The sequence below is a fragment of the Microcaecilia unicolor genome, chromosome 13, assembly GCF_901765095.1.
Source record: "Microcaecilia unicolor chromosome 13, aMicUni1.1, whole genome shotgun sequence".
Taxonomy (NCBI): Eukaryota; Metazoa; Chordata; class Amphibia; order Gymnophiona; family Siphonopidae; genus Microcaecilia; species Microcaecilia unicolor.
The window spans coordinates 60,141,535-60,158,602 of record NC_044043.1 but is presented as its reverse complement, the minus strand read 5'-3'; the positions used below and the strand labels follow the sequence as shown (position 1 = coordinate 60,158,602).

The 17,068-nt window shown below is 42.3% G+C and overlaps 1 protein-coding gene across 2 annotated transcripts in view; it reads left to right on the top strand.

Annotated features, from left to right (window-relative positions):
• The window catches only part of FOXN1 (forkhead box N1), a 122,947-nt gene that overhangs the window by 40,728 nt on the left and 65,151 nt on the right, over nucleotides 1–17,068 (top strand). For both annotated transcript variants that reach the window (XM_030186024.1, XM_030186025.1), the window contains exon 3: nucleotides 12,007–12,140. In XM_030186024.1, coding sequence (XP_030041884.1) covers nucleotides 12,007–12,140 — 134 coding nt within the window. The remainder of the gene's footprint in view (nucleotides 1–12,006; nucleotides 12,141–17,068) is intronic.

Genomic DNA, 17,068 nt, shown 5'->3' with positions numbered 1-17,068 from the left:
AATGTTGATAAATAATAAATCTAAGGGACTTTTACAAAGCTGCGGTAGAAAGTGGCCTTAGCGTGCTCTTACATGGGTTTTTCCCATGGACTAAGGCCAGTGGCATAGCTAGGACTGAATGGGCCCCAGGCAGAAAATTTGAAGTGGGCCCCCTATAACACCATTGCTCCCTAAGTGGTGAGTGGGAGGGGAAGAATGCACATTTCCCAAGGCTGGCATATTACAGTTAATAAATTAAGAATATTTTTTGTTCTACCTTTGTTGTCTGAGTAACACTTTGTCCTAGTGCCTCTCTCTTCTGCTTTTCTCTGTTTTTCTTGTCTCTCTCTGTCCACCATCCATCTTTCCTGTGTGTCCCTATTCATCCTGTCCAGTGCCTCCCCTCTGTGTCCCAGTCCTTGTCCCTATCCTCCCCATATGTTCAGCATCTCTCCTCTGTGTCCTTATCCCTCCCCTTGTGTCTCTGTGTCCCTGTCCCTATGCTTTCTCCTTGGACAGCATCTCTTCTGTGTCCCTGCTTCTCTCCTATTCCTTCCCTTCCTTCTGCACCCCATGCCTCTATGGTGTGACATCTCTCTCTACCTCCCTTCCGTGGTCCAGCGTCTCTACCCCTCTCTCTCCTGGTTCTCTCTCTCTCTCTCTCTCTCTCTCTCTATATATATATATATATATATATATATATCTTCCCTCCCCCCCCCCCCAAGTCTAGCATCTTCCCCTCTATTCTTCCTTCCCTTTGGTCCAGATCTCTCTCTCTCTCTCTCTCTCTCTCTCTCATATCCATCTGTTCTCCATCCCTTCCCCAGTCCAGCATCTACCCCATCTCATCTCTGTCTCCTTTGGTCCAGGTCTCTCTATTACTCTTCCATCTGTCTCCCTCCAAGGTCCAGCATTACTCTCCCTCTCTTCTCATTCCCCTATGTTCTCTCTTTCTGCCCCCCCCCCCCCACTCCCCCAGCATCTCTCCTGCCCTCCATTCTTAAATTAAAAATTTCCGGCTCAGGCTGGCCACTCCAACCTGAATGAGGAAGGTTGCTGAGTTTGGGTATTTAGAATTGTGCCTGGCTCCATTTACCTTATTGTTTATTTGATTATATAGTAATTATATTCCTCTCTGATTCTTCTGCTCTCTCCTCCCTTTTGTTTTGGGGACTAAGGGGTTCATTAATTCTTATAATATGTAATTCTGTACATTTATGCAGATTATGTTTCCTTTTTTTTTCTGATTATATGTATTTTTCTGTTTTCTGTTCAAGTGTAAGATTTCAGTCTTGCTTGATGTATATTTGAAATTCAATAAATATAAAGTGAAAAAAAATACAAAGACGCTGGGCAAGTCTGTGTGTGATTTCAAAACAATATTATATACTTGTGAACGCAAAATACGTAGACAATCATATGAAGTGCAACATATGGAAAGGATGCAAAAGTAATAAGAACAGTGGTATTCAGATCGTAAGGGAAGTTTTTAAATGCAGCCATAACACACCAAAAGTGGAAATGCTAAGAAACTCACAAGCCCAAATAGACTATCATAAATGCCCAGCAGCACTATCAGAAATCCAAAAGAAAACAAATTATATTATAAACTCAAAAAGTGAATAGGTACCCCAAGCGCAAATTTGCTGTTAAAGCATAAGAGTATATTGTGTTTAAATAAACATTTTTTTAGTTAAAAAAAAAAGTGAATAGGTAAGATTAAAAATCACTAACCACTAGATGCCAACAAGTAATCGAAACTCAAATTTCCTCAAGAAGACCAAGAAGGTCTCTTTCTAAAATGCTAAAAAGTAATTTAACCAGCCAATATCAAACTTATCACTTCTAACAACAGCGTCATTACAGATTTCTCAAGGTCCAACAGTGTTTGAGGACAGTGTATATGGTGAAGGTTATATATCACTTTCAAGCTTACCTTTAAAATTCAGTCAACATTAAGAAAGCTAAAATCATAGGAAAAATCTAAATGTCCATGGATATTTAAAAACCTGAGACAGCCCATAAGTGGGCGAAACATTGACCATGTCGGTGGGCGAAACGTGGACGTCTGGTGTTTTGTTCAACAAAGAGTATTTTTATCATCATAACTTGGACTCAGTATCTGCTCTTTTATGTGTCTATGGAAGGACAATTTGCAGAGCAAGAAAACAGGCCATTTCCCCCTTCTAATTCCAATTTTTACAGATCTATTAATTATCTCCAAAATTTGGCTGAAGGCAAAGAAGAGCTAGTTTTGTTGTTTGCTAGGAAGAATAGCCTGGCAAAATTTGGTCTGTAGGATCTCTCCCTTTTTGCCTTTTTCTAAATCAGTGAGTTATGCTTCTCAATATTTGGACTTCTAATTTGGGTGGAAGTTACAGTCTTTAAGCAAAGAATTACACAAGGACAATGTCATTGAATTTACTGAGCCAGCTTCCCCACTGAGGATAATGAATACCTGGGATTAAGAGCTAGGGTGTGGAATACTATTTATAAACATAATATGCATTATTCCATCTTCGGACTTTAAACTGGGCAGCAGTACACAGTTCTGAGCAGCATCTACCTAACTCCAGTTAGTTTAAAAGCAATATATTTGAAAAGATGTGGAAAATTCAATTCCTAGAGTGTGGAGAGGGGGGTAAACTGCCCTATATTATTTCCATTGCCCATTAGCAAAATGTTTGTGGTGCTCCCCTCTACCTTCCCTGCAGAGACTCACTCTCTCTCTCACTTTTTTAAATATATTTTTTCTATACCCGCCTCCAGGCAAACTCTCTGTCCATGATAATTCCTATCCTCTCCCCTGCTCCTGCTGTGCTGCAGCTCCTCTCTTTCGTTCCTGCCCTAAAGCTTCACTTATGACACTGCAGCTCCAGCCTTCCACCTCTGCAGCCTCACACTCATCCTCTTATTACATCCACCATAGGTCTGTTCCTCAGTGGGAGGGTTTGCACTCTGGCAACAAAGTACTAAAAAAACAATGTAATTGGCATTGAAGGTAGGGTTATCAGGGATCAGAGATTACATATTCTTGGTCTCCCATCTTTTTTTCTTTCCCTGTTAGCCTACTTCTGCTTTATTACAGAAATTGTTGATAGACGGGGAGGTATAGCTCTTGCTAAAGGGCAAATAACCCCCCACCCACACACTCACACAATAGGTGAAGAGCATAAATAAGCATGGTCTGTGTTAGAGATGGGTGTGTGCGCAGGATAAAAGATCAGGAGAGATTTGGGTTCAGTTTCTGACTGGTGATAAAGACATTGCTATCACTATTAGAAGTTCCAAAAGTGTGTTACTTAATTGAATGCCTAACATGCAGCACCGGTGGTTTGGAGGCGGGGCCAGTGGTCGGGAGGCGGGGCCAGTGCTGGGCAGACTTCTACGGTCTGTGCCCTGAAAATGGCAGATACAAATCAAGGTCAGGTATACATATAAAGTAGCGCATATGAGTTTATCTTGTTGGGCAGACTGAATGGACCGTATAGGTCTTTTTTGCCGTCACCTACTATGTTACTATGTTCATATTTTAAAATATTGTAACTTTGAGACTGAGTTTGTAATTCCCAGTTGAATTTACTGATTTCTTTATTGTAATCTGCTTTGTGCTCGAGCAGAGATTTGGCAGAATGTAAATATGAACATTAGATTTGCAGGGAATAGACAAGGTGAAGGTTATAGGCCTCTATCAGTAATGAAAAGGGTTGGCAAATAATCCCTATGTCTTTCTGAATGCATTTATATAGGCATTGTGTCAGGGGTGTTGGAGTATAAAGCCAAGTTGGAGATTTGATTGCTTTGGAGGATATTTGGTATACGTATTTCCCTGACTGTTATCTTTCTTGTAATTGTATTTGCTTGAAAATGTTCAATAAATTAAAAACAAAATGCCCCAAACCCCCTTTGTAATATTTGTTTCCATACTGAAGAAAAACTCTGAGTGACCTCATTAGGCTCCTCAGTTACTGCACAAATACACCTCACTTAAATAGCAAACCCTCTAAAACTCCACACTACCTAAAAATGTAATTACAGAGCTGTTTCTAGGCGGTTCCCAGCAGGGTGGTGGGAGTGGCTGAAGGTGCTGCTGATTGATGTTCCGACAGTTTTTGTCCTGAGTACCGTACAGCAGAGGCACATCACAGTCAGCGGGATGCTGTGCCTTCATGTCCATTCAAACCACACCTACCATAAAACAAGCTGCTGCAGCCAGAAACAAAAACAATTAGGGTGGAACAACAAGCACATCTTCCTTGTAAAGGAAGATAGCTCCCCAGATTAACCAAATTAGCCACTTAATGCATGGCTCACTACTACAGCAGGCCCCTGACCCAGGTGATCCAGTTCTGGGTGTGCCGTAGGCAGGACTACAAGTCCGTAGATGCAGTGGGGCAAAACTAGACCTTCTTCAACCTGTCCATGGACCAGGTAGCTGCACTGCTCACTTAGAGACCTCTGTGTCTCTGTTGGGACATGCACCTATGTATGGGAATTGGGAGACACAGCAGACTGTAAGATGTCGTGTAGAATGCCTCCCAGCATAATGGTGCCTACAAGAAGGCTCTTATACTTCAACTCAGTGTACACCCCAAAACTGTTCATCAAAATAGTTTTTCCTGGTTATAATGTTGACATATTTAGCAGTAAGATGCTTTTTTTTGTCTTTTCTGCCTATATCAATACCTACCTTACTAAACTTTAGAACAATGTTCCCTTTCAAGGTCATATAAGGTGAAAAATTAATTACAAACATTGAGCTTTCAAATGACTACAATCTAAATTTGATTAAAATGTACATAGCTATATGACGTAAGAGTGTGAATGTTCAGGTGTTACGGAGAAAGAGAGCAAGAGAGTCTTACCCTTTCTTCACCAAATGGCATAAGAACATAGACAAGGACCTGGCAAGCCAAGAGGAAGGAAGGGGAAGTCTGAAGGTGGAGACGTCTTCCCAAAACAATAAGACAGTTTCAGGCCATGAACTGTCTTAAAAGGCAAGGAGAGTGAATTATTAATTGGTTGATGACCAAATACATTGCCTAGCTTTCTGGCTAAGCAGGTGATTGCTCCCTTTCCAGAGAAGGTGAAGCTGGGGGCCCATCTAGACAGCAAGGTGCCAAGGCCATATTTAAGGAAGGTGCAAAATGAGAAGGTAATGTCTACCCAAGGGTTGCTTGCCAGAATTTTTCCAGTCATACAGAGATAATAGATCAGCTGCTATTATGCAACCTGGCCAAGGTCAGTTCTTCGCTTTCAATGTCTCACTTCAACTGACTTCTTTGTTTCTGCATGGTTACCTCACACTCAGAGCTTTCCACTGCCATGCAACATTTACAAAAGCAGTAATGGCCTGTCACTTCCAGAAATGATTTTCATCTACTGCTATTCCATGCTAAGGGTCATTCCAAAGGTTAGGAATTGTGTTTCCAGAGGGATATTTGAGATCTGCCTCGGAGAATAGTATCTGCTCCCTATAGTACTATCTGTGTGGAAATTTTTAATACTCCAAAGTTGAATCTAATTTATATTCCAGGTCCCTACATGAAATGAGTCCAAACTCCATTTCCAATTCACCATCAGGTGAAGTTGTGGACAGTCTTCAGGTTTTCCATTTACAATGACTCCAGCCTTCAACTCTTTTAACTGGTACTGTCTGAAGACTTCATGCAATTCATTTCGATAAAGGTTTTGCCCCATTTTGTGCTTATGGAAAAAAACTGCATAATCCAAACCCCAAATATTCTGAACAACCTACACAAAGAGAAGCAAATGTCACTTAGGTCCTGGACAAGCAAAGGACACACAGAGTTGCACTTGGCTCAGCGCCCAGAACAAATAGCGTTACTCTCTATTGTGTTTTCCCATTTCCACTATAGAGAATAAAATTAACTAAGGGGCCTTTTACTAAACTGTGTTAACCAGCTAGCATGAGTTTTACTGCATGGTAGAGAATAGCACCAGCCCACACTGCAATCAACAGTGCAGTACAAAAACCCACACTAGTTGCCTAACGTGGGCAGGAGTATGTTAGAAGAGTGGTTCACTGTGACAGCTATTGCCTGAGTCAGAACTTGTGCTAGCTGTCATGATTGCCAGTACTACTACTACTAATCATTTCTGTAGTGCTACTAGACGTACGCAGCGCTGTACACATATGCAGATACTTTCTCTGTCCCTAGAGGGCTCACAATCTAAGTTTTGGTACCTGGGGCAATGGAGGGTTAAGTGACTTGCCCAGTGTCACAAGGAGCTGCTGTGGGAATTGAACCCAGGTTGCCAGGATCAAAGCCCAAGGCACTAACCATTAGACCACTCCTCCACAATAGCTGGCAGTCCTGTAGTGTGGCCACAGACATGCTGTTGCAGGTTCTCATTTCCCCCTTGCTATCCTCCTCAATATTTGGATTAACTTCGATCATATCCTCCAACCTCCTGACACCCCCATGGTGAACTCCCAACCCCCCAGTTCAAATCATGAGGATAAACCCCTCCCTGAACCCAAGCCCCACCCATATGTGTCAAAAGGGACCTCCCCCAATTCCCCAGCCCTCCCCCCCCCCCCCCCCCCCCCCCCCCCACCTCTGTGATATACCCGGAAGTGATCTCTGGTGTAGAGGCTGCTACCAGAGTGGTCCATCTCCACTTCCACCCTGTCCAGCTTCCTACCTCCAACTGTAGCTAGTGTGGGTCACTTGAAATACCTGCTATTTCCCAATGGGGTGATCTCTTCCCTCTTGTTCACTGCAAGATATAAGATGTGGTGATCCTTAGGGCTGTTTGGCTAATTATTAATGGATCTGTCCTCCAGGAATTTGTTCAAACCTATTATTAACCTTGACTGCATTCTCCAAAAATAACTTTCATAGCTTCCTTGTGACATTGGTTGAAAAAAGTATCTTAAATTTGTTTTAAATCCACTACCAAGTAGTTTCATGTCATGTCCCCTTCTGCTAGTACTGTGAGTGAAGAACTGCTCCTTATAAATTTATTCCAAACCAGTCATGATTTTTATAAATTTTTATGATTGTATAGTTGTCTCTGCTATCTCTTTTCCAAGCTGAAGAGCTCTAACCTGTTTAGCCTTTCCTCATAAGGGGACTGTTCTATCTCTGTACCTTTTCTAGTTCTGCAATATCTTTTTTAATGATGAGGTGACTAGAACTAGTGCTCAAGGACTGTTTGTTCCAGCGAGAATCACTTTGCACCTGTCTACTTTAAAAAATTTTCTGCCATTTAGATCTCCAGTCCCCCCAGCCTCACAATGTCCTTCTCCACTTCTCATAATCTGCTCATAATCTGGAACAAACTCCCTGAGCCCATACGCCAGGCCCCCTCCCTGCCCATCTTCAAAGCCTTGCTAAAAGCCCACCTCTTCAATGTCGCCTTCGGCACCTAACCACCATACCTCTATTCAGGAAATCTGGCCTGCCCCTACTTGACATTTCGCCCATTAGATTGTAAGCTCCTTGGAGCAGGGACTGTCCTTTTTCTTAATCTGTACAGCGCTGCATAACCCTTGTAGCGCTCTAGAAATGTTAAGTAGTAGTAGTCATAATCTGCTTGTAATTTTGTGTCTCTCCACACCCGTTGCTTCCTTTTCCATATCATTACTAGTGATCTCAATCAAGATCCCTGGAGCACTCCACTAGTCGCCTTTTTCCATGTGGAAACCTTCACTGTAGTCCTACATTTTGTTTCCTATCCTTTGAACAGTTAGCCATTCTCAGCAAAAGTGACTGGGGGATCCAGGTTTTTCAGTAGTTAATTAGACGCTTGAATGTGGGTTTGCAGTTTGTAGATGTAATTGGAGGGTTGAATGGCATTCATTTGCGATTCACATGATTTATTTCTGAGTATATGGATTTCTACCGTGGGCTAGAGCTGATCACTTTTCTAGATCTGGGTCAGATTCAGAAGTAGCCTGAGGAAATAGATGGTGAATTCATGGAACAGTCTCCTGGTGGAGGTGGTGGACATGAAAACTGTATCTGATCTACTGCATTAAATAGCCAAAACACAGGTTACTGCATTCATGCAGGTCAGTAAAGTTCTTTTAAATTTTTAGCTCATTTTTTGATTTTCATGTTATGTGGATTAAATGTTTTCTGTAAACTACATTTGATGTATGAGCTTGGCTGAGGAGCCTAGAGGGTGAAGCTTCCATCTGTGAGATTAATGGTTAATCCAGGAAGGTGGTATATAAGTATTTAAAAACAGATAGTTCTGGTATTGGTATCTCTCCAATATCCCCTGCTATGAAAACCAAAACAAATAATCCATCTACAGTTTCTGCTATAGTTTTCTGCCTGAATGCCCCTTTTACCTCCTGGCTATCTAGGGGGCAATTTTCAATTATTCTCAATCATCTATTGCACAGTATCCCCAGAGTTCTGTACAAGTCGCTAAAAATTGCATATGCAAATTTGGGCAAATAATTTCATTGAGTAATGAGCTAATTAGCGCTGATAATTGGCTTAATAAGCAATTTTTGGCACTAATTAGATTTAGAATATACATGTGTAAATTTCGGTCTAAGATTTGCCCCTAAATTTTACATCTGAGTTCAAAAAGGGGGCACAGAAATGGGAAGGTCATGGGCAGAACAGGGGCATTCCTAAAATTAGCATGCATAGTTATAGAATAAGGGGGGAAACGTGCCTAATTTAGACATGAAGATTTGCACCACTTTTCAGTTGGTTCAAATGTTCATGCCTAAAGTTAGGCACAGTTCCTGGGCATAAGCGCTATTCTATAAACCACACCTAACTGTATGGCTTATAGAATAGCGCTTTTTTCGGCGCCATATATAGAATTCACCCCTATGTGTTCATTAAACCTGGTGGTAAACTTCCAGAGCAGTTATTTTTGAAAATCTGCTGCAAGTAAATTTATACAAATGGCACAAGTACCTTGCACCAACTGAGGGCAAAGCAGCAAATGTATATTTGCAAATCAAGAGTATTCACACTATCTTCCTTCCTCCAGCACAATTCTCCCTGCCTGGGAATTTTTAAAAATGATTAAAAGTATGTGTGATATGAATACTTTCAGGCTCTCTGCCAGTCTACCTGGATTAATATTGTTTAGCCAGTTAAATTCCTTTGAAAATTATCCAGCTATTGGTCTAGCTGACTCTGCTTCTTGTTCTTGATCTGCTAGACCTGCATTACTTATGTTATACCTTTCATTTGCCAGCAGTTACACTCTTTTCCTCTTTCCTCACTTGGAGGCCTTTTGGGGTTTTAATATAGCCTTTTCATGGCACCATTTAGCGATGCAGGCAAGTTTGGTCTTCTTTCTACCTTCCGAAGGGTAATTTGCAAATGTTATTCTCCATTCTTTCTCAAGTAAAAGTATATTTGGGGGATCTGCATTTTTACCCATGGGAAAAGGAGGAAAGGTTAGGTCACATTTAGGGTTAGATCAGTGGAAGCCACAATCCCCCGGATTTTATATAGCACGCATAGAGATCGGTGCCAAAATCGGCATGGATTCTATAACAGTGCGTGTAATTTAACAAGCTTAACAAGCTAATGAGCACTGATAACAGCACTTAACAAGCAATACTGAGCACTAATTGGCACTGATTAGAATTTAGGCACATAACTTGCTAAGCATATTCTGTAACGATGTGCGTTGAACTTCTAATACATGCAGGCAAAAAGGGGTGTGGTTATGGGTGAGGAAATGGGAGTTCCAAAATTTACATACCTAGTTATAGAATATGGCCTAGTGCACCTAAATCTACGCACTGGGATTTATACCACATTTTCATTGGTGTAAATGGACACGCATAGATTTAGGCACTGAAATATCAACTAAGAGTATTTATTTTATTTTATTTATTTGTTACTTTGTATCCCACATTTTCCCACCTATTTGCAGGCTCAATGTGGCTTACATGGTACCGGAACGGTGTTTACCGATTCCGGTGTGAACAGTGCAATGTGGTGTTGTGGTATGATGAAGATCATATGGTAGGGCCACAGTGAGGATAGTCGAGCAGAAGAGTAGAGGTATGTTCATTATGTGCTTTAGTATTCTTGTGTAGCCGAGGTCAGGCGTTTAAGTAGGATCAGGAGGGTATGCCTTTTTGAACAGGATGGTTTTTAGCAATTTGCGGAAGTTTAGGTGGTCGTATGTTGTTTTCACAGCTTTTGCTAGTGCATTCCACAGTTGTGTACTTATGTACCCTGTTTCCCCGAAAATAAGACATCCCCTGAAAATAAGACCTAGTAGAGGTTTTGCTGAATTGCTAAATATAAGGCCTCCCCCGAAAGTAAGACCTAGCTCCAAATTGTATCTTCCGCCTCCCGCCCCCCGGCTGAGCCCGCCCTCAACTCCCTCAACTTCCATTCCGTTCCGGACACGCTGCCCTGCGTTTAAAGCTCAGCTGTTATTTTAAGTCACTGCGGCAGCTCGAGTCCAGTCTCTCCCATCAGTGTCCCACCTTCCTCTGATGAGGTATTTCCTGTTTCCACGAGGGTGGGACATTGAAGGGAAAGGCTGAAGTCAAGCCGCCGCTGCCCTTCCCCACAGATGTTCGGCAGCCTCCTGACATCTTTAAAACTGGGTGAGTGTCCCAACAGAAGGTACATGGGAGGAAGGGTGAGAAGGGGGTATTAGGAACCCTAAGGACTAAGCTTACTTAGAATGCTGTACTTATCTTACTGTAGGTAAATGGAGATTCTGTGCACTGTATTGCTCAGTCTCCTTTTTCGTTGAAGGGGGATTGTTGTGCCGACTCATGTTTCACCAAGCTGTATCAAGGCTTCCCCTTAATTTACTTAATTACTACTACTACTACTATTTAGCATTTCTATAGCGCTACAAGGCATACGCAGCGCTGTACAAATATAACTTAATGCTGACTTCTTGTCCTGCTGCTGTGAAATTAAAAAGACTGCTGAAATTCTAGGAAGCTACTGCTAAAAGTTGCAGTGGCCATTTTCTCTAAGAAGCTGCAATTTTACTGTAGTACGGTATTTTGAACAGCTTGTAGCCTCTGCAGCTGATATTGAGAACTGCAATAATCCAATCATGTTACCGTGTTTCCCCGAAAATAAGACATCCCCTGAAAATAAGACCTAGCGCATCTTTGGGAGCAAAAATTAATATAAGACACTGTCTTATTTTCGGGGAAACAGAGTAGGAAAAGCTGGATGCGTAGGTAGATTTGTATTTAAGCCCTTTGCAGCTTGGGTAGTGTAGATTTAGATATGTTTGTGTTGAAACAGCTGCATTTCTGGTTGGTAAGTTGATTAAGTCTGTCATGTATCCAGGTGCTTCGCCGTAGATAATTTTGTGAACCATAGTGCAGATTTTGAAGGCAATGCGTTCTTTGATTGGGAGCCAGTGTAATTTTTCACATAGGAGTTTTGCACTTTCAAATCGCGTTTTTCCAAATATGAGCCTAGCTGCCATGTTTTGAGCGGTCTGAAGTTCCTTTAAGGTTTGTTCTTTGCATCCTGCATAGATTCCATTGCAGTAATCTAAGTGGCTTATTACCATTGATTGTATCAGGTTGCAAAATGTTTCCCTTGGGAAGAATTGTTTCACACGTTTGAGTTTCCACATTGCATGGAACATTTTCTTTGTAGTGGATTTTGCTTGGCTCTCCAGTGTTAGGAGCCTAAATCTTGGTACCGATTATAGAATATGCTTAGTTGGCACTGATTTCAGCTCTGATTTTTTAGGCGCCATATATAGACTCTCCCCCAATGCGCATAGATTTGCATTTTCAAAACTATTCACATTGTTTCCCAGGGGGGGGGGGGGAGCTTTTTTCTCTAGACAGTTTTCCAAGAGAGATTATGTAGGTACTTCCACTTTGAGAACTGATGCAAAGTGTGCAGGTTAAAGAACTGACAGACCTGTGAAAATGAGCCCCATAATAGCACACAAAAACACTGTTGAATTTGCACAATTGTTAAATCTTTGAGCAGTAACACTCGTGTGAAGACCTCAAACCACTCTAGCAAAAGTCTTTACTATTTTCTAAAAGTTTGGTTTGATTTCTTACAGGTTTCTTAACTAACCAGGACTTAGTAATGGTTTCAGTGCTCCAAGACCCATCAGACAAAACGTTTCCTGCAGATGCCTTGGGAAGTGAATGGCAACAGGAGGAGGGAACACAGACCCCAGCATGCGCACAATCTGTGAGTACCCTATAGAAAGAAAACTGGCACGTTCATCAAACAGCTCTTTAGGCCACACTAGTAATAATCAAAATCATGCACATTAAGGACCTTATTCTATAAAGGTTATGCTCCTAAAAATTATGCTCCTAAATTACGAGCTTAATCTATGTTGGAGCATAGATTATGCTAATTAATTTAGGAGCATAAATTTTAGGAGTGTAAATTGTAATCCCGACCCCTGCCCCTTGGGAGGAGAATACACTTCAGCCTTAGAGAAGTTCTCCTTGCTTGGAGAAAAACTCCTTTGCTGTGTTTTGCCTTCTACCTATGTAATACCTATGACTCCTTTTCAGACAGGCTGCAAGATGCAAGGCTAAACTTTCAGACATTTATTCCCTGGATAAAATAATCTGGATTAAAGAACACAGGAAGAGATACACCATTATCCAATCATAAATTTATCATAGGAGCTTATTTATTTCAAATAGGAAAACAGACATCTAATTGCTGTTTTACCAATTACAATTCATAAGTAGTATATACAAAAAGTCTTTTTCCTTTTATGTTCCTGTGGAGGAATTACCAGCCTGGAGCAAAAGCGCTAAGCAGTGCTAGCAAGATTCCTGTTTCTGTAGTAGTAAACCATTCCTTTTATATGTTTATCTAACTGTGTGTAGGTGACCATATCACATGACTCTGTTACTATATCACATGACTTTATGGTTTCAGGTCCCAGTTAACATTAAAATATTTCATAACATTATCCCCTAAATCCACAAGGAAAAGAATAAACTTAACATTAGCTGCAGGAATAAATTGCTGAACATTCTTATTTATTTTATTTACTTTTTGTTACATTTGTACCCCGCGCTTTCCCACTCATGGCAGGCTCAATGTGGCTTACATGGGGCAATGGAGGCTTAAGTGACTTGCCCAGAGTCACAAGGAGCTGCCTGTGCCTGAAGTGGGAATCAAACTCAGTTCCTCAGTTCCCCGGGACCAAAGTCCACCACCCTAACCACTAGGCCACTCCTCCACTCATTAATGGAAGTATTTGGGCCATTAATGAGTATGGTATTATGATGTACTTATATTTACTACTGTTAGGATCTCTTGTCTAGTCTACTGTCACTATACAATGTTCCTGGGTATGTCCAGTCTCTTGCTTTGTAAGCAACACTGAACTCTAGAGGTATGTGTGGGATACGAATGTCATGTCATGTCATGTAATCCCAGATCAGTAGCAGGAAAGAACAGGACATCAAATGGGAAATGTGTTTGTCTAGAAAGCAAATGTTGCAAGAATATAACTAAGATCTGTGCAGACACATGTGGACGGCTGGATATATGTAAATGTACTTTTGGGCCTTCTAGAACACGCAGTAGTCTCTGGTAACCTCTCCCTTCTCAAACGATCATGTCCAGGCAGCCAGGGTGAAGAGGTGCCTCCTTCATGGTGTATGCCCAGGGTCATTAATCTGCCAGTAAGGATGGTTGTCACTCTTTCTTCCCTCTATGGTGCACCCAGGCCCAACCAACCAAGTGTGACATTAACACTTGAGGATATACAGCAGCTGTTTGACAAGTTTGTTGTACCTGCATTTCAATCATTTTCTAAAGCCAACAGCTCTAAGATTCAAAGTCACAAAGCATACGGGAGTAAATTCAATAAGGGTCGCTAGAGGTTAGGCGCCAAAAACTAGTATTCTATAATGGTAAGAGTTGTGCCATATCTGTTAGAGAATACTAGTGTAAATTTGCAGTTATACGCCAAACTTTAGGTGCAACCACTTTATGCCATGTCTGTGGCTAGTGTAAATGCAGCAGTCAGGCGTGAAAATGCAATTATTCTATAAAGGATGTGTGAGAATATTCAGAATGCCCCTGGCACACCCCTGCCCCTTCCATATTAACACCCTCTTTACATTTACATGCGAGAGAAGATAGGTGCGAGGTTCAGAGGACAGGGGTGTAAATCTTTGTGTGCAGTGTCAAATTAGCACTGATTAATGCTTGCTAACACCAAGTATTGGTATTGTCAATTTAGTGCCAATTAGTTAATTATCCACCTTATAATTGAAAGAGAAAAACGCCTAGATTTCGACCCAAATCGGGAGATAGACGTTTATCTCACAAAAACGAATAAATCGGTATAATGGAAAGCCGATTTTGGACGTTTTCAACTGCACTCCATCGCGGAAGCGTACAAAGTTGACGGGGGCTTGTCGGAGGCATGGCGAAGGTGGAACTGGGGCATGGTTATCGGCCGAGGAGAGATGGGCGCCTTTCGCCGATTATGGAAAAAAAGTATGCGTTTGTAGCTACAATTTAGGGCACTTTTCCTGGACCCTGTTTTTTCACGAATAAGGCCCCAAAAAGTCCCCTAAATGACCAGATTACCACCAGAGGGAATCGGGGATGACCTCCCCTGACTCCCCCAGTGGTCACTAACCCCCTCCCACCACAAAAAATGATGTTTCACAACTTTTTATTTTCACCCTCAAATGTCATACCCACCTCCCTGGCAGCAGTATGCAGGTCCCTGGAGCAGTTGTTAGGGGGTGCAGTGGACTTCAGGCAGGTGGACCCAGGCCCATCCCCCCCCTACCTGTTACAATTGTGCTGCTTAATGCTTAGTCGTCCAACCCCCCCCAAACCCACTGTACCCACATGTAGGTGCCCCCTTCACCCCTTAGGGCTATAGTAATGGTGTAGACTTGTGGGCAGTGGGTTTTGAGGGGGATTTGGGGGGCTCAACACACAAGGGAAGGGTGCTATGCACCTGGGAGCCCTTTTACCTTTTTTTTTGTTTTGTAAAAGTGCCCCCTAGGGTGCCCGGTTGGTGTCCTGGCATGTGAGGGGGACCAGTGCACTATGAATCCTGGCCCCTCCCATGAACAAATGCCTTGGATTTATTCGTTTTTGAGCTGGGCGCTTTCATTTTCCATTATCACTGAAAAACAAAAACGCCCAGCTCACAAATTGTCGAATAAAACATGGACGTCTATTTTTTACGAAAATACGGTTCGGTCCGCCCCTTCACGGACCCGTTCTCGGAGATAAACGCCCATGGAGATAGACGTTTTCGTTCAATTATGCCCCTCCACGTCATGAATGTAACTGGCCCTATTCTATAACTGGGCATACAATTGCGCCTCACTTTGGTCATCATTTATAGAATTTGGGGGAAGCTGCATCTTTTCATATTTAGTATCCGGACTCCTAATGAATGTGTGAATGAGCCTAAGGAACTTAAACTTATTGCATTATGTGTCAGCTAAACCTGAAACATTCCTGCACATCTCTGTTTTTCATCAGAAATGAATGGTTGCAGTGATAAATAGTAAAAGTGTCCCTATATTTATAGAAAAGAGGATTGGTACTAAAAATCATAAAATAAAAAACTAAGCGGCCCTTTTACTAAAGAGTTGTTGTGCGCCAATCCAGAACTACCGCCGGGCTACTGCAGAAGCCCGGTGGTAATTCCACCCCCCAGCAATTCCACCCCCCAGCGTGCGCTATTTCTGGCACTACAGAAATTTATTTCCATATTTTTACTACCAAGTTAGTGTGGGAGCCCTTACCGCCACTTCAGTGGGTGGCAGTAAGTGCGCCCCTCCCCTCAGAATTGGCCGTGCAGCATGTGTGCAGGGCCCCTTTTACCGCAGCTTGGTAAAAGGGCCCCTAATACATTAAGGAATGTGCCTTCTGGAATTAAAAAATTACCGTATGATAATAATATTAGCTATATAGCCAATCTACTTAGATTTCAGCAAAGCTTTTGACACGGTTCCCCACAGGAGACGCCAGAAGTTGGTGGTAAATGGAATTCGATCGGATGAGGGAAAGGTGAGCAGTGGAGTGCCTCAGAGATCGGTGCTGGCGCCGATTCAGTTAAATATATTTGTGAGTGACATTGCCGAAGGGTTAGAAGGTAAAGTTTGCCTTTTTGTGGACGATACTAAGATTTGTAACAGAGTGGACACCCGGGAGGGAGTGGAAAACATGAAAAAGGATCTGCAGAAGCTAGAAGAATGGTCTAAGGTTTAGCAATTAAAATTCAATGCAAAGTGATGCACGTAGGGAATAGAAATCCAAGGAAGACGTATGTGTTAGGCGGTGAGAGTCTGATATGTACGGACGGGGAGAGGGATCTTGGGGTGATAGTATCTGAGGATCTAAAGGCGATGAAACAGTATGACAAGGCGGTGGCTGTAGCTAGAAGTTTGCTAGGCTGTATAGAGAGAGGTGTAATCAGCAGAAGAAAGGAGGTGTTGATGCCCCTGTATAAGTCGTTGGTGAGGCCCCAACTGGAGTACTGTGTTCAGTTTTGGAGGCTGTATCTTCCTAAGGATGTAAAAAGAATTGAAGCGGTGCAAAGAAAAGCTACAAAAATGGTATGGGATTTGCGTTACAAGACGTACGAGGAGAGACTTGCTGACCTGAACATATATACCCTGGAGGAAAGGAGAATCAGGGATGATATGATACAGACATTCAACTATTTGAAAGGTATTAATCCGCAAACAAACCTTTTCCGGAGATGGGGCGGTAGAACTAGAGGACATGAAATGAGATTGAAGGGAGACAGACTCAAGAAAAAATGTCAGGAAGTATTTTTTCACGGAGAGGGTGGTGGATACTTGGAATGCCCTCCCGCAGGAGGTGGTGGAGATGAAAACGGTAAGGGAATTCAAAAATGCGTGGGATAAACATAAAGGAATCCTGTTCAGAAGGAATGGATCCTCAGAAGCTTAGCGGAGATAGGGTGGCAGAGCCGGTGGTGGGAGGCGGGGCTAGTGGGTGGGAGGCGGGGCTAGTGCTAGGCAGACTTCTACGGTCTGTGCCTGAAAATGGCAGATACAAATCAAAGTCAGATACACACATAAAGTAGCATATATGAGTTTACCTTGTTGGGCAGACTGGATGGACCGTACAGGTCTTTC